This window comes from Halichoerus grypus, chromosome 15 (genome assembly GCF_964656455.1).
Source record: "Halichoerus grypus chromosome 15, mHalGry1.hap1.1, whole genome shotgun sequence".
NCBI lineage: Eukaryota > Metazoa > Chordata > Mammalia > Carnivora > Phocidae > Halichoerus > Halichoerus grypus.
Genome location: NC_135726.1, coordinates 42,392,568 through 42,413,271, shown reverse-complemented (window position 1 = coordinate 42,413,271; position 20,704 = coordinate 42,392,568). Strand labels below are relative to the sequence as shown.

At 49.6% G+C, this 20,704-nt stretch overlaps 1 protein-coding gene across 5 annotated transcripts in view; it reads left to right on the top strand.

Annotated features, from left to right (window-relative positions):
- Positions 1 to 20,471, top strand: part of ANKRD27 (ankyrin repeat domain 27) — a 48,927-nt gene extending 28,456 nt beyond the window's left edge. For 2 of the 5 annotated variants that reach the window (XM_036069003.2, XM_036069006.2), the window contains 15 exons: positions 679 to 761; positions 1,225 to 1,340; positions 1,670 to 1,762; positions 3,110 to 3,307; positions 4,955 to 5,014; positions 5,114 to 5,233; positions 6,221 to 6,265; positions 9,389 to 9,511; positions 13,488 to 13,685; positions 14,880 to 14,999; positions 15,323 to 15,484; positions 16,529 to 16,640; positions 17,779 to 17,857; positions 18,043 to 18,115; positions 19,118 to 20,471. In XM_036069003.2, coding sequence (XP_035924896.1) covers positions 679 to 761; positions 1,225 to 1,340; positions 1,670 to 1,762; positions 3,110 to 3,307; positions 4,955 to 5,014; positions 5,114 to 5,233; positions 6,221 to 6,265; positions 9,389 to 9,511; positions 13,488 to 13,685; positions 14,880 to 14,999; positions 15,323 to 15,484; positions 16,529 to 16,640; positions 17,779 to 17,857; positions 18,043 to 18,115; positions 19,118 to 19,354 — 1,819 coding nt within the window. In that variant the 3' untranslated portion in view covers positions 19,355 to 20,471. The other 3 variants (XM_036069004.2, XM_036069005.2, XM_078062984.1) reach the window with 3 other exon arrangements.
- The last annotated feature ends 233 nt before the right edge of the window (positions 20,472 to 20,704 follow it).

The window sequence follows — 20,704 nt, the reverse complement described above, 5'->3', positions numbered from 1 at the left end:
GGTTTCCCTTCCCCTTGTCAGGCTGGGTATCAGAGCCTGGAGGGGTGGGTGGGGGAGGGATGCTGGAACCAGACGCCTCACCCTGCAGGAGACCAAGCAGGGACTGGATGGTCTCTGGGACACTGTTAAAGAGATCCAGCTCACACCCCGAGATCTGTCTGCTAGCCCCAGGACTCTGGCATGTCCATCCTGGTAGGGGGAAGCTTTTCCCTGCCACTCCTAGGGTGTATTTTTCTATATCTTCTATCTCTCTCTCTCTCTCTTTTTTTTTAGAAAGAGAGCACAAGTAGGGGTGGGGAGGGGCAGAGGGAGAGGGAGAATCTTTTTTTTTTTTTTTTTTAAAGATTTTATTTATTTATTTGAGAGAGAATGAGAGAGAGAGAGCACGAGAGGGAGGAGGGTCAGAGGGAGAAGCAGACTCCCTGCCGAGCAGGGAGCCCGATGCGGGACTCGATCCCAGGACTCCAGGATCATGACCTGAGCCGAAGGCAGTTGCTTAACCGACTGAGCCACCCAGGCGCCCGAGAGGGAGAATCTTAAGCAGGCTCCATGTTCAGCATGAGCCCAGTGTGGGGCTCGATCTCACAACTCTGAGATCATGACCTGAGCCGAAATCAAGAGTCGGATGCCCAACCAACTGAGCCACCCGGGCGTCCCCCGCTCTTCTCCCTCTTTTAGGAGGCTGAACGATCCCTCCATTGTCACTCCATTTTCCAGAGATGACAGGGGTCACACACCGCTCCATGTGGCCGCCCTCTGTGGTATGTGGTCTTGGGGTGGCCTTTGGTTGGGCTACTAAGGCAAAGGGATGGAACCAGGGGTGGCCCAGCAGAGGCCTGACTGACGGGGCAGGGGAGTCGGGGGTGGCAGGGCCCGTGTCATGGGCCACCTCCAGGGGCTTTGCTTTTTTTAATGGTCACGTAGTATTCCATCCTGTGAACTGACGCACCACGGAATCTTCTGTGGATATCTAAGACTCTTTTCCACTACTTTCTGTTGCTGAGAGGTGGACCAGAGCTGAGCCCCCTCCAGAGGGGCAGGGTCTAGAGTGTCCTGAATCTAGAGTCTGACTTGATGTTAGCTCTGGCCCCTCTGAACGGGAAAAACACTTCCTGGCATGTCCACTGCCAGAGAATAAGAGGGTAAAACAATGGGACTTCACGTTTAGGGCTTGGCGAGCCCCCGCTCTTTCCTTCTCTGCGGTGAGATCCCTCTGTTCTGCAGGGCAGGCATCCCTCATCGACTTCCTGGTTTCCAGGGGCGCAGTGGTAAACGCCACGGACTATCACGGGTCGGCCCCGCTGCATCTCGCCTGCCAGAAGGGCTATCAGAGCGTCACGGTGAGCAGGGGTGCCGCCCCTGTGCGTGTGCTCAGACGAGCCCGGCGCCACGTGTCCGGACCCTCACGGCCACGCTCCTGCGTCGCAGCCTCTCAGGATGGGCCGCGTGTCCCAGGCCACGCGCTGCGGACAAAACCCCTCGGTGTCGATGTGAAACATCCCGGCGGCTTTGGGGAAGAAGGGTGGGGCCGTGGGCCTTGTTCTTTAATGTCTCGGCATTTTAAAGGGCAGGATGAGCGTGATGGTGGAATTTTAATTATAGCGTAGGTCAGTACGGTTGCAGGTGAGACCGCAGGCCACGCTGCTCACCGCACTCGTCTCCTTGGCAGTTGCTGTTACTGCACTACAGAGCCAGCCCCGAGGTGCAGGACAGCCGCGGCAGCACGCCTCTCCACCTGGCCTGCACCTACGGCCACGAAGATGTAAGTGGTGCCCCCCGCGCCCGGGGTAGCTCTTCTCCCCCTCTCACTTGCCGAGAGATGCCAATTTCTGCTCAGTGTAACGTCGCGCTTTACTGGCATGTTTGGTGGGTGATTTCTCTTTGATTAAAAAAAAAAGCCTTAAATGTATTGCAGATGCCCTACTGAAGGAACAGAAAGCTAGACTTTAATCGCCCGTTAGCGTACCCTGAAATTAAAATCATTTTCCTCCATCCCTGCCGCCACCTGGTTCTGATCTTTGTTCACCTTCAGTTTTTACATCTTCCATTTTTGTAGTCATAGCGACAGTTGTATCATTTCCGCTTCACCTTCACCTTGAACTGTGTGTGTGTGTGTGTGTGTGTGTGATTCTGTCCTGACCGCCCCCTCTCCATCTTCTCTGTGTGGGAACACGTGGGTTTACACGTACCCAAGGTAGAGGCCGGGTTAGGGGTGGATGTGGAAAAATGAGATCGTGCTCTCCCCATCTTTATAAAGCCACTTACTTTCTTAACGGTACATCATGGAAATCCTGGAGGTCAGTAAATGTAGCCCCAGCCCGTCCTTTAATCACTACCCAGCGATCTGTTGCGTGTGTCGCATCTGTGTCCCTAAGACCACCCCTTGGTCGGTGCTTTGCTGGGGCGACTGATAGGACTCGGCATATAGTCACGCTGCTATGATTGACAATAGCCAAAGGACCCAGGGCACAGTCACCAAAGGGAAGAGGTGTACGGATGAAGTCTGGAGGAAAGCAGGTGCAAGCTTTAAAGCGTCCTCTCCCCAGGGAGATGTACAGAACATCCTCGGTTTATCCAGCAGTGAGTTATAACAGCAAATATGAAGTGCTGTCTACCAGGAGAGCTCTGTAGGGACTCAGGGCCCAGGATTTTTATTGGAAGCTGGTCACGTAATTACGCTGTGCCTGCCACATGCCAAACTTCCAGACTTCTAGAAGAAAAGCAGATGTTCAGCATAAACCATGTAGTTGCACGATTTAGACACAGTGAGCCATTCCGCAAATCCAAGCTCCTGAGGAACATTGCGAGTCAGGGGCCGGCCTGCCAGTGGGCCTTTCAGGGGACAGCGGTCTCCGGCCTGCTGTGGTCATTCCCTTCTGCACACAGATACATCACAATTTATTCAGCCTTTTCTTACTGATCGACAGTTTTCGGAAAAATGATGTGTCCTGATGCGGTAACCTTGAACTCTGTCTCTCTGTTTCTGCACGTTTGCTTGGCGAGTGGCACCTGGCTGGAATCGGGGTGTGGACCGAGGCTGTGGCTTCCACAGACATTGCCCGGGGCTGGGCATGTGACTTACTGGTGGTATTTCCCATTTTCTCGGCAGTGTGTGAAGGCTCTGGTCTACTATGACGTGCAGTCGTGCAGACTGGATATTTGTAACGAGAAGGGAGACACCCCACTACACATAGCCGCACGTTGGGGCTACCAGGGCATCATAGAGACGTTGCTACAAAACGGGGCCTCCACGGAGATCCAGAACAGACTGAAAGAAACACCCCTCGAGTGTGCACTAAACTCAAAGGTAGCTTTTCATCATCTCAGAGCGTCAGTATGACTTAAAAAAAAAATCAACGTCCAAAGATTGGGTCTTGGCTGTGCTGGACAGACTGCATTAGTGCCTGAGGCCCGAACCTGGCCTGTGCCCTCTCTGGTGCATTTAGGACCTGGTCGTCAGTGGGTTTTACTTATTTATATTATTTCTAGCTTAACCAGCAGTTTTTCTCAGTCTTGTTCCAAGAGCTGCCTCCAGCAGAGTTTGCCCCAGCCCCTGAGTGCTGTTGGTTTCGGAGCAGACGGCGTGGGGGGAAATGGGACAAAGGCTCTGGCCGAGAGAAGCAGGGATGGGGCCTGGGGTATGGAAACAGCAATCTGTCTTCCTGTTACTTCATCCTCGGCTCCTAAATGCCTTCTCTTTTGGCCAGTTTTGAACATCGTTGTGTACGGTTTCTTTCATAATGAACCAGTCCTTTCCTGTTGGTAATTTCTGGAACCACGTTAGTGTCTGGCAACGTGTTGTGGAAGTGGGGAGTGGATGGGGAGCGGGTGGGGAGCGAGGGGGCTCGCAGAGGCCGGTTCTCTGTGCCTCGCCCCCCACAGCCGCTCCGGCCGAGGGGATGTCCCCTGGAGAAGCGTGGCCCGAGGCCATCAGACCACGTCCAGAGCATCGCGGGTGTGTGGCTCACGTGAGCAATCCCGTCTTGATGCCAGCCTCCCGCCCTTTCCCTTCGTGCAGGCTCAGCTTTCCACCTCATGACGTTTTACCAGCTGCTTTTACAGCTTCCAGCTCTGTTCCACGGGGTTCTTTCAGAGTGTTCACGTCTCTTTCTAGGACAGCAGTTTTTGTCTTTTAATCACACTCGAGGTACGATTGGCGCACAAAAAGTTGAACTTATTTAATGTGTGCAACTCAGGGAAGTTGGAGACAAATACACGCCAGTACGACCAGCTCCGTGACCCTCGCCATGGACGCGCACGTCACCTTCAGATGTTTCCTTCCGCCCTCTTTCTGTGTCATGAGTAGTAGTATTATGTTGTGTGTGTCCTACGAACACAACATGAGGTCCCCAGTAGCCGATTCCGAAGGTGTAAATCCCTGCTGCTCACCCCAGGTGGGCCTCCGCCACGTTCCCCGTGCCCTCAGAGGGTCTCAGCTTTGTAGCGGCCGGATCCGCCGGGACGGGGCAGTGCCGCGCTTGGCCTGAGGAGTCCACCAGGAGCAGAGGGCCCCTCTGCCCAGGTAGCTTCTCCCAGAGGCCCCTTCCAAAGGGAGATAGGCAGAGAGGAGAGCAGACCGCCTTCTTGGCTCAGCCCTGAGCTGTTCCTGCTCAAGACCCCGGGGTGCCAGTGGGAAGGTCACACTTTGTATCTGGACACACAACCTGGGGATGCCTTCTGTGCCCGGGCTTCTCTCGTCCTCTGAGCCCATTCAAGGGAAGCCCCAGCTCCTGTTGGGCAGCAGGGGCGGTGAGAGGCAGCAGGAAGCCCCCATTTAATCCGTGTGATCCTGGGTGAGCTCCCGCCCGCTCGGGCTGTGGTTTCTCTGTCTCTCCAGGGGTGTGGTCAGGCTGTGTGACCTTTGGAGGAGGTGGGCAGGCGGCTAGGCCTACGGGTGACGCTACTTTGGCGACCTTTCTCAGTCAGTATTTTTCATGTCCCCTTCTTGTCCTAGATTCTGTCGATAATGGAAGCCTATCATCTGCCCTTGGAAAGGAGGAGGAAGTCTTCAGAGGTGAGTGAACGAGGCTGGGCTTGGTGGCCCCCTGGGAGACCCCGGCCTGCTCTCTGGCCCTCACAAGGCCCTTCTCCTGTTGGGGCCCCCCGGCCACAGGTCCCGGTGCAGCCCCCTCAGCGCCCCGTGGACTCCATGAGCCAGGCCTCTTCCACCCCCAGCTTCTCCTCTGTGTTGGCGCGCTCCAGATGGCAGGAGCCCAAGAAGGACTACAGAGAGGTGAGGCTCCCAGGTGGGAGGGCGGACGGGAGGGCGGCCGTGTGTCAAGGTGGCCAGTTAAAGAGCCATGCATGACGAGGGCTGCTCAGGGGGCCCCGGGGGGTGCCCAGCCAGGAGTTCTCACACTGCTGCTTGCATGCTCGGCTCCTGAAGCAGCTCTTTGCTTTGGGGATTGTGTGTGTGTGTGTGTATATGTGAGACAGAGAGACAGAGGAGGGAGTCGTCTTCTAGGAAAAGTCTAAGGAAAGTCACCAGTAGGTCCACAGATTTAAGATCATTTTACAAACTAAATTCTCAGCACTTACGTCCCATTCCGTAAGCATCCCTGTCAACCTGATGTATCGTCCCTGACTTCTGGTCAACACATTGTGTGCTGTAAAAGGTGATTTATAGCCTGGTTTTTTTTCTTCTCCATTTAACTTGTCTGCGAGCTCGTCCAGCGTCAGCCTGCAGAGCAGACCGTCCCGTGGACGTCCCACGACTCCTCTGCCTGCTCCCCTGTGTGCGGGGAGCCTCATTGCCTCCACGCAGGGCACTCGTCCCCTGCCACCCCCAAGCTGTGACCTCCTCTTGGAGGGCCCGATGAGCTTAGCTTGATGCGAAGGCACAGTAGAGAAAGCCCGGAGACACATTCCAGAGTCTAAGAGAGCCCTGGAATGGTTCCTGGTGTGCCCTCAGCTGTCAGATGATGAGGGCTGAGTACGTGTGATCCTCCGGGGCGGCTGGCTTGCGCTTCATTGCAGTGACCGGCATCTCGCTTGGCCACGTCACCAGCAGATCATTCCATAGACCTCAGGGGGAAATGGGTTCGGCGCACGCTGGTGCCCTCCTGGACGGCCTAGCCAGGCAGTCTCAGGGATATGCTTGCGAGATGCTGAATGAGGTGTTAAAACTCCACAAACCAAGAGACAAATGAGAGCCTTTGGGTCTTCTATGACTGCTTAATTATTGAAATCATTTCCTAACATTCTTTTTCCTTTACTGAAGGTAGAAAAACTTTTAAGAGCGGTTGCCGATGGAGATCTAGAAATGGTGAGTTTTTAGTAGCACGTCTAAAACTTGCTGTCGGTGAAAAGAGCTGAGCCTGTTTTTTGTCTCTGGTTCAGTCAGGAGCTATGTTCTGTTCACGTTCACACGGAAGGGCTGCATTTAATGACTGCGCAGTAATGTAGGTGTTCGCGTTTTCCTTTCACGTACTGAGCAGGTGGTCATAAAGCGGCACAGAGAGCCTACTAGAGGTTCACGTTCCGGGAGGCTGGTGAAATGTTGGCCAGCCCCGCCGTGTGTAGGAGCACAGAGTGCGGGCTCCGAGCCTGGCCCACTAGCTGGGAGCAGGATGTGCAGGCAGGGAGGGTGGAGAGGAGGAGTGGAGTGGGGCAGGGGGGTGTGGCGGGGAGGGCCAGAGCCCAGAGGCCCTGGTGTGGCCCCGTGGAAGTGGTGGGCGGCTGTGGCGCCTGGGTAGGAGGCTGAGGTCCGAGGCTTGGGACTCCAAGGAGTCACAGGCCGGGTGTCCCGACGAGGTGGTGCTCGCTGCTGTGAGTTGGCATGGGGAGAAGGCCTGGCTGGGGGGAAGGTGTCTGTCCCAACCCTCCCTGCAGATGCCAGGGAACATCTGATCAGGTCACTGGAGCATGGAGACAGCCTTCCTTAGAGTCCCATGGGCGGTTTCCCCCGGCTTGCCTTTGGCTTCCTGAAAGGAACTTGCTATGTCTTCCACTTTATTTATTTATTTTTTTAAAGTATTTTTATTTTATTTTATTTCATTTATTTGAGAGAGAGAGAGTGAGAGTGAGCAGGAGCAGAGAGAGCAGCAGAGGGAGAGGGAGAAGCAGGCTGCCTGCAGAGCAGGGAGCCCGATGTGGGGCTTGATCCCAGGACCCTGGGATCATGACCTGAGCCGAAGGCGGACTCTTAACGACTGAGCCACCCAGGCGCCCCTGTCTTCCACTTTAAAAGGAGGAGGGGCGCCTGGGTGGCTCAGTTGGTTAAGCGACTGCCTTCGGCTCAGGTCATGATCCTGGAGTCCCAGGATCGAGTCCCACATCGGGCTCCCTGCTCGGCAGGAGTCTGCTTCTCCCTCTGACCCTCCCGCGTCTCATGTGCTCGCTCTCTCATATAAATAAAATCTTTTTTTTTTTTAAAGATTTTATTTATTTGAGAGCGAGAGAGAGAGAATGAGAGAGGGAACACAAGAGGGTCAGAAGGAGAAGCAGACTCCCTGCCGAGCAGGGAGCCCGATGTGGGACTCGATCCTGGGACTCCAGGATCATGACCTGAGCCGAAGGCAGTCGCTTAACCAACTGAGCCACCCAGGCGCCCCTAAATAAAATCTTTAAAAAAAAAATAAATAAATAAACAAAAGGAGGAGTAACTTGGGTGCTTACCAGATGAGGAGCTCTGAATAAATCATCTAACGAGAGAGCTTGGCGGTGCTGTGTGTTTCAGGAGGGCCTTTCGCAGATGATCCAGCTTGAGGTGGTGCACAGAAGTTACTGGGATCTGATCATAACCACCTCGGGGATGTTTAGAATCTGACTGTAGTTTCCAGTATATTCGCTTTTATCCAGAGGCCACTGTCAATGCACAGACTGACACATGGTCCCTTCCGGGGGGGGGGGGGGACATGGCTGTGTATACCTGCATCTGTCCTCTCATGAGACCGGCCCCAGGAGAAGCCAGCATTCTTTGGAGGAAGCGAGTAGGACTTCTTCAGGCACCCTGGAGCCATGGTGTGAGCCCGCAGCAGTCTGTGCAGAGAAGAGATTATGACTGTCCCTGTGTCGTGACATACCCACTCCTCTTCCTTCTGTGGGTGGGTGAGGGGGCCGAGGCCATTCATGGCCGCCCGGTGCCCAGGGCTCACCACCCAAACTGATCTACACACGTGACAGCCTCCAACCCCCCACCCGAGGACCTGCCCCTCCCCTCCCCCCGTTCTTGTTCCCTGCCCTTGTCTGTCCCACTAGCCTGTTAGCTGAGGCCCCTGGGTGGAGGCCTTTGGCATTTCCACCCTGGGGGGGAGGGGTGTCTGCTGTCCGGATGTGGAAGGGACCTGGAGGAGAGACATTTGGGGTCAAAGGCAGTCTTCTTGGAACCCCTTGTCACTCCCTTCATGCACATGCTGACTTCCTCAGTGCTCAGAACCAGACCTAGAAATGTATTTATATTGTTCCCAATTTTCAAATTTAATATCCTAGAGACCAGTTTTAAATTGGATTTTTTGGTGGTCTCCAGTGCGTTCACATGCGGCTAGTGCATGGAAGGGCCACTGGTGTGGCGTCAGGGAGCCTGCGTATAAGGTTCTGACCTCCACTTCCTAGTTGTGGGGTCTTGGACGAGTTACTTCCTCTCAGAGTGAGTTTTCTCCCAGGTTAAAAGGGACGAGGGGTTGTTGAAAGTATACAATTAGATAATACAAGCTGAGGTGCTCGAGAAATGCTCCAGGACCGGGGAGTGAAAGCAGCACCACTCTGCCTGGGTGATGCAGTTGGTGAAGCATCTGACTCTTGGTTTTGGCTCAGGTCCTGATCTCAGGGCCCTGGGATTGAGCCCTGCGTTGGGCTCTGCGCTCAGCTTAGAGTCTTTCAGATTCTTTCTCCCTCTCCCTCTGCCCCTCCGCTTGTGCTCGCTCTCTCTAAAATAAAAAGATCTTTAAAAAGAAAAAAAAAGATAGGGGCACCTGGGTGGCTCAGTCAGTTAAGCGGCTGCCTTCGGCTCAGGTCATGATCCCAGGGGTCCTGGGATTGAGTCCCTCATCGGGCTCCTGCTCAGCGGGAGTCTGCTTCTCCCTCTCCCTCTGCCTGCCCCTCTGCCTACTTGAGCTCTCTATCTCTCTATCATACAAATAAATAAAATCTTTAAAAAAAAAAAAAAAGAAAAAAAAGATAAGAAAAAAAAAGATAAAGGAATCTCTTCCACAAGCTGTAGAAATGGCTCTAAAGTTCTTTGCATCACCCGTAAAGGGACTGAGAAAGGGCTTGGGCACGGTGAACCCAGTCATCTCTCTGGTGGTCGAGCAGGTGTGTGTGTGTGTGTGTGTGTGTGTGTGTGTGTGTGTGTGTGTGTGTGTGTGGCGAGGAGGGAGAGATACTGTAGCTTGTAAAGGAGCTAAGGGTGAGTTTTAAGTTCCCATTTCTCCTTCCTGCCCCACACTAGGTGCGTTACCTTCTGGAGTGGACGGAGGAGGACCTGGATGAATCGGAGGATGCTGTCAGCATAGGCGATGTTGAATTTTGTCACCCTTTGTGCCAGTGCCCGAAATGTGCTCCAGCTCAAAAGGTTTGGCTTTGCTTCCATTGGTGCAACTAGGGGTGGGGGTGGGGAGACAGATTCTTCTTTTCCGCTTAGGAAAGTTGTCTGCTTCTCAGCCAGCCAGTTACTGAGTGGCTGCTAGTTGGCATCCCCTGAGATGTGGTGAGGTTTAGTTACTTAGCTCAGGGAGAAGAGAAGCTAACACTAGTGTGGATCTACCTTGGGCGGCTGACTTTCTGAATGGGCAGGTCAGGGAGCAGAGGAATGCACACGTGCTCAGTGTTTCAGCTCCTCTCTGGGCCCCTGAGTCACAAGGCAAGAGTTTATGGCTGAGGGTGTCTGTCCACATGGCTGCCAATCCCTTGAGGAAGCTGCATTCAAGATCCATTGCCCGCTGTCTGTGCTCAAGTCAGTCCACCTTCTGTGGGAGGACCCTCCCTCCAAATACAGAGGATCCTCTGTGCCCTCTACCCAATGTCCCGCAGTGGTAACAGCTTGCAAAGCCGTAGGACGGTATCCTAGCCAGGATACTGACCCAGAAACAATCCACACATCTTATCCACATTTCTTTGATTTTCCTGGTGCTCACATGTGCATATGCATGTGTGTGCCTGTGTGTTCACTTTGATCACACACATAGCTTTGTGCATCCACCACCACATCGAAGGTACCAACAGGCTCCCTCACCACGGGAAGAACTACTCACGTTGCCCTTTCCCACACCCATCTGTCCCCCTGCCACCCCCTAACCCACAAGGTCTGAGATTGAGGTTGAGGTTCATTTTTTTTGCCTGTGGATGTCCACCTGTTCCACACCACTTGTTGGAAAGACCATCCTTCCTCCATTGACTTGCTGTCCCACCTCTGTTGATAATACACGGTGTGGGTCTCTCTCCAGGTTCTGCGTTCCGTTCCACAGATCTGTGTGTCTGTCCTTCCACCAGTTCCATGCTGTCTCGATTACTGTAGCTATGGGAAGCTTTAGTACTGGGTAGAGCCATTCTTCCTGACTTGTTCTTTGCCAGGATTATTTCAGCTAGTCTACGCCTGTGCCTTTCCATATAGATTTTAGAATGGGTTTGTTTATGTCTACCAAAAATCTTACTAGGATTTTGGTAGGGATTACATTAACAACCGTAGATCAAGTTGGGGAGAAATGGCATCTTTACTGTGTTCACTCCATGAATATGGCATATCTCCCCAAATATTTTGGCCTTCTTTGATTTCTTCATCATTTTTGTTGATTTTTAGCATACAGATCCTGCCCATGTTTTCTGAAGTGTATACTTAAGTATTTCATTTTCTTTTGAGAAATCGTAGACGGTATTCTGCGTAGAGTATGCGCTTTTGTGCTAGCTACCTAACCCGATGTATATGTCCCATACGGAGAAAATTAATTTGACTCTGCAAAACAGGCATAGTGGTGTTGTCCTTTGTATTACAAGATAATACTGCCTTATTTTAAAAAGCTTCACCATGGGTTATTCCAACCCAATAATACTGAAATTAGTAAAACTTCCCTTCACATGTAGCTTTTCAGCTCGCTCCAGGGTCATGTGTACGTTGGGGATGTGCAACTCTTGTTCTGTCCCGATGCTGCTGGATGGGGACAGCCCAAAGAACGATTTCCCCTGTGCAGACTGCTATGAAAAGCATAGGGATTAAAAAAGGCAGATGATGTTTCGAAGGGTACTAGTGAAGTGACCGTACTTCAGGCCCGGTCCGGGACTGAGTGTGGCCAGAGGCAGCTAACTGTGTCTTGCTGTCACTGCTCTTGCCATTGGCCTGCACTCTGTCCTTCCCCACCTCACGGTTTATCCGTTACAGCAAGAAACTGGAGCACATATTAAAATAACTGCCAGATGTATTGAATAAAATCTTAACGTTCCCTGCTTTTTTAAAATCTTTTTCTCATTTTGAAATTCCTCAAAAAGACCTAAAAAAGACATTTATATGGAGATTGCTTCATGTCTGTGACTTAGCTAACCACCCCCTGGCCCCACCCTCTTCTAGCCCACTGGTGTGTTTAGAGTGTTTGTTTAAAAAACCTTTATTCAAGTACAATTTACACCCAGTAAAGTCCTGTGTACCGTGTATAATCCATTGAGTTTCCGCATGAAGCCATGACCGCAGTCCAGATCCAGAACACTCCATTACTTCTGAGGGTTTTCTTGGGCTTCCCCCCTTCCTCCCCTGTCCCAGGCAACCCCCCGGGTCTGCTGTCTGTTATCACAGACTCGTTGGCATTTTCTAGAATTTTATGTGAGTGGAAACCAGACAGGACCCACTCTTTTGAATCTGGCTTCCTTCATGCAGCAGAATGTTTTGAGGTCCACACCACAGTGGATTCCTTTCTTTTTATTGCTGGGTAGTATTTTGTTGAATATACTAGAATCAATCGAATCACCCATTGATGAACATTTGCGTAGTTTCCTGTTTGGGGCTTTGTGAAGAAAGCTAGTGTGAACATTTGTGAACAAGTCTTTGTATAAATATATGTTTACTTGGGTAAATACCTTGGGGTGTAATTGCTGGATTATGTAGTAAGTGTGTGTGTAACTTGATAAGAAACTGCCAGTTTTCCAGAGTGATTTTCCATCTTCCATTCCTGCCACTAGCGTGTGAGAGTTCTTTCTGTTTGCCCCACATCCTTGTGACTATTCAACTTTAGCCATTCCTGTAAGTGTGCAGTATTTCATTGTGTTTTTTTTTCTCCCTACTGCTTCATCTGTTTGTTTTTTTATTTTTTGAGGTACAGTTTACATGCAGCAAAATTTACCCTTTTAACGCAGCATGCAATTTTTCCAAGATAAAACCTTTTTAATCATCAAAAAGTGAACTAGATAACCAAAGTTTTCATCTTTGGGCACTCACCTAGAACACTGACATAGCAATTTTATTGTCAGAATGTAGGATTCAATATCATAATTTAATGTTTGTTTTCATTTGTATGAAATGTTTTGTTTGTCCTTTTAATTACTGATTGATTGTTCTTCTGTTGGCATGATTGATTTTAAAACCACTGCGAATCAATACAGACTGTCTCCATGATATAAACATTTGTCTTTTGTTTTTCCAAATCTTGTGCCTATCTTTTTTTTAAAAGTTGGATTGTCTAATGGAGTTGTAAGAATCTGTTGCTGTTTTTAAATTCTGGTTGGTACACGTCCCTTGTCGGGTCCACGTAGTGCAAACATTTTCTCCCGCTCTGTGACTTGCCTTTTCATTTTCGTGTCTTTCAAAGAATAACCACTTAAAATTTGCATTAAGTCCAGTTCATCAAACTGTTCCTTTATGGTTTTTGCTTTTTGTGTCTTATCTAAGAAATCTTTGTTTATCAGTGTTGCAGGGATTTCTTGTGTACTTGCTTCAAGAAGTTTATGGTCATAGCTCTTACATTTAGGTCTATGAGGCATTTTTAATTTTTGTGTGTGTTGAGCTAAGGGTTGATGTGCAGTTTTTCCATATGTGGATATCCCATTGTTCAGATGCCATTTGTGGAACAGACTTCCTGTTTCCCATTGAATCGCCTTGGCATAAAGAGGGCATCATTTCGGGGGACTTGCTCTTTTGGAAATGGAAGTAATCCTTTGGTATATCTTACCTTTCTAAAGTTGTAGGAATTCACCTGTGGGCAACCTGATTCTGGATCCCACTGTGATCCGAAATTGTGCACAGGGGCTGGGGCTGGGGGGGGGGGGGGCGGGGAATGACACAGGTGGCTTCAATTCCTTCAGCCCAGTTTTTTTTTTTTTTAAGATTTTATTTATTTATTTGACAGAGAGAGAGACAGCAAGAGGGGGAACACAATCAGGGGGAGTTGGAGAGGGAGAAGCAGGCTTCCCACGGAGCAGGGAGCCCGATGCGGGGCTCGATCCCAGGACCCTGGGATCATGACCTGAGCCGAAGGCAGACGCTTAACGACTGAGCCACCCAGGTGCCCCTTCAGCCCAGTTTCTTAAATACTAATGATGTTTCTCTCTCCATCTTCTGCATTTACTAGAAGCTGGCAAAGATTCCTGCCAGTGGACTTGGTGTGAATGTGACCAACCAGGACGGCTCCTCCCCATTGCATGTTGCTGCTCTGCATGGGCGGGTGGACCTCGTCCCCCTCCTGTTGAAACATGGTGCCAGTGTGGGTGCCAGAAACGTAAACCAAGCTGTCCCGCTCCACCTGGCCTGCCAGAAGGGCCACTTCCAGGTGCGGGGTCTTTCTCCTGGGCAGAGGGCATGGGGTGCTTGCTCTTGGTTAGAACTGTCCGTGGTGGGAATGCTGTAGAGAGGCAAGTTTGGGGGCGGGCTCAGAGGACAGATACATTTCCTTCCTCCCACGGGGCAAGACTGCTCAGCAACAGAACACAGAACTCTGGTGCATCTGGGGGTGGGCCCTCCCGGTTCCCCACCTCATCCCTGCCCCCCACTCCACTGCCATGCACCTCTCAGTGGCACAGAGCCCTCCTCCTGATTCCGACCCCAGCAGGAGCTGACTCTGGTGCTTGGGTGTTGGTCATTGAGGGCTCTGCCTGCAGCTTGGCACCTTTCATCCCCACAGCCCTTGGTCTTTGTCGAACAGTTTAAGACTTTACTTATTTATTTTTTTAAAGATTTTATTTATTTATTTGAGAGAGAGGGCAGGAGGAGGGGCAGAGGGAGAAGCAGGCTCCCCACTGAGGAGGCAACCCAACGCGGGGCTCGATCCCAGGACCCCGGGATCATGACCTGACCTGAGCTGAAGGCAGATGCTTAGCTGAGTGCACGACCCAGGCGCCCCAGTTTACGTACTTTATAGAGAATGGCCCTAAGGAGGGGGTGCAAGAGAGAACTGTGAAATGATGTGAGTTTTTCAAAGTCCTATATTTCTTTTTGAAAATTATCTATTTAAAACAATTTTTACCTTACTAGCTCTACTGTAAGCTTTTAAAAGACGGGAACCAGGGGTGCCTGGCCGGCTCAGTCAGTAGAGCGTGTGACTCTTGATCTCAGGGTCGTGAGTTCCCAAGCCCCACGTTAGGTGGAGAGTTTACTTAAAAAACAAAAATAAAAAATAAATAAAAGACAGGAACGAAATCAGATCTTCCATCGCTCTCGTAACACCTAACATAGCACTTCAAATGTCAGTTTCCCAGTCTATAAAACTGGAGTGATAATTCCAGCCCTCCATACATAGGGCAGGTCTAATGATGAAATGGAAAAAAAAAAAATAGTGCCTAGCACATTGCCTGGTGGAGGAGACCCTCAGCAAATGTCTGCTGCACCCCGCTTGAGTTGGTCGGCTTTCTCCTGAGTCAGACATGTGTCCAAAGAGCCTTCCAAATAAACTTAGAGTAAAAAGGATATCAAGTTAGAGGATTTCTTCCACAGATTTAAGTTTGGAATTTTGTCTTCTCTGGGCTAGGTGGTGAGGTGTCTATTGGATTCTAATGCAAAACCCAATAAAAAGGATATAAGTGGAAACACACCCCTCATTTACGCCTGTTCCAACGGCCACCATGAAGTTGCGGCACTGCTGTTACAGGTAAGGGCCCCCCAGCCCCGGAGCTGCCGGGTACTCGTCAGTCGTGGGTGCCTCATTTTCTGGCATTCCCCCCCCCCCTTTTTTTTTTTCAGAGAGAGAAAGAGAAGCAGCGTATGGGAGCCGGGGTGGGGAGGGACAGAGGGAGAGGGAGAGAGAGGAGAGAATCTTAAGTAGGCTCCACACAGCGCAGAGCCCGGCGCAGGGCTTGATCTCACGACGCTGAGATCATGACCTGAGCTGAAATCAAGAGTCGGACACTTATTGACTGAGCCACCCAGGTGCCCCTCTGGCATTCCTTTTGATTGCACTGTTTCTCCTTCTAGCACGGGGCCTCCATTAACCTCTCTAACAATAAGGGTAACACAGCACTGCATGAGGCGGTGATAGAAAAGCATGTCTTCGTGGTGGAGCTGCTTCTGCTTCATGGGGCATCAGTTCAGGTCTTGAACAAGAGACAGTGCACCGCGGTAGACTGTGCTGAACAGGTGAGTGGGGAGCTCCCTTGCAGCTCACTCTGGCTTCCCCGTGGTTAAACCACATCTGAAATAGCAGGAGCCAACCTTTGAATCGAGATGCTGGGCTAAGTCGGTGTGCCAGGAGTCTGCAGGTGCGGTCAAATATCCAGTCCTTGGTCCCCGGGTCAGAGGTGGTCTGCTCGGGGAGCCAGGAGTCAGTCTTTCAGGACTTGCTTTCAAAGGGCCGAGTGGAGGTGCTCCCCCGACTGCTGCAGGTGTCGGCGCCCTGCTCTGGCCCAGGGATGAGCCATCCGGTGCCCCCAGGGAAGCAGTGAGCTGAGACCATGTTCTGGGCTCACGCTACCTGCATGGGGACCGCACCTGGGGTCTTAGCACAACGGAGAGCGTTCATTCAGTTGTGATTCTAAGTCTCCTGGAGTTATTCTCCCTGTAAGGGGAATCGTGATGACCAGGTCACCCCTCCTTCCCGTGCTGTGGGTGTTTGCACAGGGAACTGGTGAGGAGAAGGCTTCCTCTCCTGGGAGGAGCAAGCTCTCTACTGTCCCCATTTTCACATTGAGTCTTTTTGTTTTTGACTCTGGGTAGACAGTTGGTAGGCTGTTAAGTGACAGTGGTGTCACGTAAAAGTCACCATAAACCCAACGTACTCAGAGGCTTATCACGTTAATTTTCAGTGACATTTCCTAACAGAATCAAAATATTTTAAACCTCTCGTGAGCAGTTTCTCAAAAGATAATGAGTGTTTTTTATCGAGTACTTACTATGTGCTGGGCCGTCGATAACCCCATGAGAACTCTGCAGTAAGAGATCCCGTGCTCGTCAGCCCCATCGCACAGGGCAGCTAAGTACCTAGCCCGGACTCCCTAGTAGAGGCCGAGCCAGGCTCCAAGGGCGGGGCTGCTCCTCACCACGAGGCTCTATGGCATTAGCTTCTTCTGTAGCTGCTGCTTAGCTTCTCTGCCCAGCCGCACCAATACTGACAGATCAAAAACAGCCAGTAAGCTGCTAAGAATTAAAAATACTAATTGTTACCTTTTCCCTTTCAAATTGTAGAATTCAAAAATAATGGAATTACTTCAGGTAGTACCGAGCTGTGTGGCCTCAGTAGACGATGTTGGCGAAACAGACCACAAGGAGTACGTTACTGTTAAGATCAGGAAAAAATGTAAGAATTTACATTCTCTCTGTAATTCTCAATATGGGCATATTTGGAAATTCATGAGTAGTTGCTCGTATTCATTTAATTGTGAATGTGGAATGTCATTATACTCATGACTGGGGGCAGGATAGGGGCACCAAAGAAATGTTACAGCCTTGCTCATCAGCTTGTTTTGCTACTGGTTTTCTGGTTGATTGGGATGATGCTTCCTAAGGAAATAAGGTGGCCACTCCCAGCCTCACCTTTGACGGCTCAGGCCTCCCCCACCAGCTGGAGAGAAGGAGCAGCCTCTGGGAGATTCTTACATGCCGCATGGCCCAGACCCAGGCCTTTTTCTAAGCATTTCCTGGACATCTGGGGCTCAGCGTTTCCTGCTAACCTTAAATGTTTTTATTTACTTACTTTATTTGCAGGTATACAGAGATTGTTGGTAATTAGAATAATAGTTGCCAAACATGGATAGGGTTGAAGTATTTTCTTTCTTTCTTTCTTTAGTTGTTATAGTCTAGATTGGGTCCATGCTCTACTCTTTAAGATTTTTTTTTTTTTAATCAATCTCTACACCCAACATGAGTCTCAAACTCACAAGCCCGAGATCAAGAGTCGCACCCTCTACCACCGACTGAGCCAACCAGGCGCCCCTCTGGAATAATGTGAATAAACCCACTTCCACCTCAGTAATCCCGAGGCTGTGTCACCACAGTTGCCTGTAGCTGGAGAATATCCGTGTATTAATAAGGATGTATCTTTCCTTGCCATGGGGGTTCACACAGTAATAAATAGCTACTAATATGTTTCTTTAAGCAGATAGCAGTGCTTAATTTTCTAAATTTTGTTAAGCTAAGAAAATTGAAAGGTTGGGGCGCCTGGGTGGCTCAGTCGTTAAGCGTCTGCCTTCGTCTCAGGTCATGATCCCAGGGTCCTGGGATCGAGCCCCGCATCAGGCTCCCCGCTCAGTGGGGAGCCTGCTTCTCCCTCTCCCACTCCCCCTGCTTGTGTTCCTGCTTTCTCTCTCTTTCTGTCAAATAAATAAATAAAATTAAAAAAAAAAAGAAAAAAAAATTGAAAGGTTGCATCTGTGCTATAACTCTAATTAAACTACTTTGGAAGTTTTCAGATGTTTATCCTTTTTTTTAATCTACAGGGAACTCAAAAATGTACGATCTACCAGATGAACCTTTTACCAGACAGTTTTACTTTGTCCGCTCAGGTGGTCAGTTTAAGTGAGTATAAAATTTGAGTTGATTTCCGTGCCTTTGACCCCACCTTTACTTACAACTCAGGCCAGGTATGTGCCCCTTCAGTGGGTTAGAGAAAATCTGCACTCACCAAATGCTGCCACCTCGTGGCCAACCAGAGTGTTTCACGCCACTATTTCAGACTGATTTCACTTTGTTTCCGGTTTCAGGGGAAGGACTTCAAGGGAGATTATGGCAAGAGATAGGAGTGTCCCTAATTTTACTGAAGACTCTTTGCATGAGGTGAGTTATTCAATGCTGGCTTATCATATTTCTTAAAGCCTGGCTTTTCCAAAACAAATCTACGGTGAACACATTTCTCATTTCATGATTCCCTTCTTTGCAAGAATTTATAACAATTAAGATGAGTTAGTTAGTGGGACAGCAAAGAGTACAGACTTCATTTATTGAGAAAGGAGAGTGAGGGGGAAACGGGAAATAGGGGTACGCGTGGAGATGCTGGGGCTCATGGTGCGCGTACTTGGTGAAACAGCTCAGCTGCCGGTAGTGTGGGAATCACTGATGTCAGGAGGAAACCAAGTTTATATGCAGATGGGTAAAAAACTTCTCCAGATGTGGTCTAGAGCTGCTCATATGGACAGTTCTGCATGTGGCCATCTTCCTACAGCACTGCTTACTCAGTTATAAAGAGACGCTTGCTTTATGTTCTGTCACACGATTAGGTGACTCTTCTCAGAAATGTGACTTTTCCTATTGCTCCTTGCATTACATGACTGTTGATGAGAAGCAGACTTTACAGCAAAGATGCAGAAGCTCTAAATCTTTGTTTTAGAGAATCAAAGCGATGTTTGTTAACATGACTCATTTCGATCTATGTAACCTTTCGTGACTTTGCTAACAGACGTGCTGCTGCATGGGAAACCCGCCAACTCTGAAATCTGCTTGGGTTCCATCAAGTGCTTTTCCCTTGTGAGCTGTGGGACTTCACGTAGGTTGCTTCCATTTGCTGATCCTGTGTCCTCAGTTGTAAATGGGGACAGCAATTAGTATACCCGTTAAGAGTTATAAAGAGTAAATGTGCAAATAGGTAAAGCACTGACATTGTGTCTGACACATGGAGTACACACACGTCATCCTGTCCCCACGGGGGTGTCAGAGCTGAAATGATGCCCATAAAGTACCAACCACATGGGGTGACAAAGAGCACCCAAGAGCGCCGTTCTTGTGTGGTTCTTGTTTAAAGTGCAGTGCAAATGAACTGCTTGAATTGTACCATTTCTTCAGCCAGGGAGGCAAAGAGTCACAGGGAAACAGAACCACCTGCCAGACCAGAGCAGATCTGAGAGTGCTGACAGAGGGCACGGCAATCAGCCCGAGGGGCCTGGACCGAAACAAAGTGTTCCTGCAAACAGGCGGATGCTGCGTAGACACACAGTCGAGGACACAGTCGTATCCCAGAACCCAGGGACTGCCGGCCACCTAGCCACTTCCAGAGAGGCTGATGTCACGTCCCAGTCTTAGTGGTGATAAGCAGTTGTTACATTGGCTGCCAAGAAGTGAGTCCTCGGCAGGGAGGTGCCAAGCAGGAACACAGCTGGGAACTGAAATGTACTTTGTTGGATTTGCGAGAAAAGCAGAAAGTTCCTGAAAGCTGTTATGTGGCTGAGGGAAGTAATGCGACCAAGAAAACGATCACCGTCTCTTTTCTCTCCAAAGCTGGTGCGTGCACTGGAAAAGGAGTGCACACCGACTTCAGCAGTGTCCAGATCCTTAAGAGCAGGCGTAGGTTTCTTCTGAAGTGGCAGGAGCTCCCTGGCTCCCGTGCGAGGTTTCACGACCAGATTCTGACCTCCTCCTAACGAAAGGTGCTAACCTCCGTGATGTGGACAAACAAGCAAACCATAGGCCGAAAGAATTCCTCCATCTGGGATCAGCTGAAGAGAAGCAATTTAGGTTTCATGGTACCATGGAGGCCAGGCAGAAGCGACACGTGGGAATGAGGAAAGGAGGACTGGAAAATGTTCCTTTGCAAAGCAACACTTGAACCCAAAGATGCCTACATGCCGTTGTGATGTTCATTTTAATGAAAAGGACATTTAGGACCTATTCTACACTATGTATGTGGGAAAAGTTGTGTATAATTTTTCTTCCAACAAAGTAAGTACAGATATTTGATCACTGCACCTCTATCAGTCTCTCGAGACACATGCCCTTCCGTTAAAAACCTCCCTTAGATGTCACACCTGACTGATGGTTACTGAACAAGAGAGATTTGGCACATCTTTTCTTAGTCTTTTGATTCAGATTCAAAACTTACAGCACAAACCAGGTGAGAGTTCTTTCAGTTAGAATTTATTGCCATTTATTCCTTTTTATAAATTTCTATAGATTATACTCTTATTTTTTTATGTTACTAATTGGCCTACAGCCGCAAACATGGGTTTGTCCTGAGTACATTTTCAAGTAACTTTGTAATACAGGAATGGTTTTGTGCATGTTCTTGGAAATACTTGTGTATGTACAGAAGGGAGGGGCTGATTATTTTTCTACAAAGTAATTTATGATTTCTAATTTTCTAACGTGCCTTGGATATGTGCCAAATGATGGGAAAGAAACAGTAAACTTTATGATTCTTGAACGTGTCATGGTACACTTTTTTAGTTCATGTCTTGCTCTGGAGAGAGAGTTATTTTGCAGCCTGTCTGCTATAAACATGTGCTCTGTGTATGGAAAGATCTTCTCCCATTGGATGGATATACATTTTTCAGTTCCTGATGTCACTGAAATATGTAAACTGGATCATTCAGAGCAGACCATTATCCATTCACCTGCTTAGGCCTGACTTAATCTAGTAGGTGCAATAACTAGGGC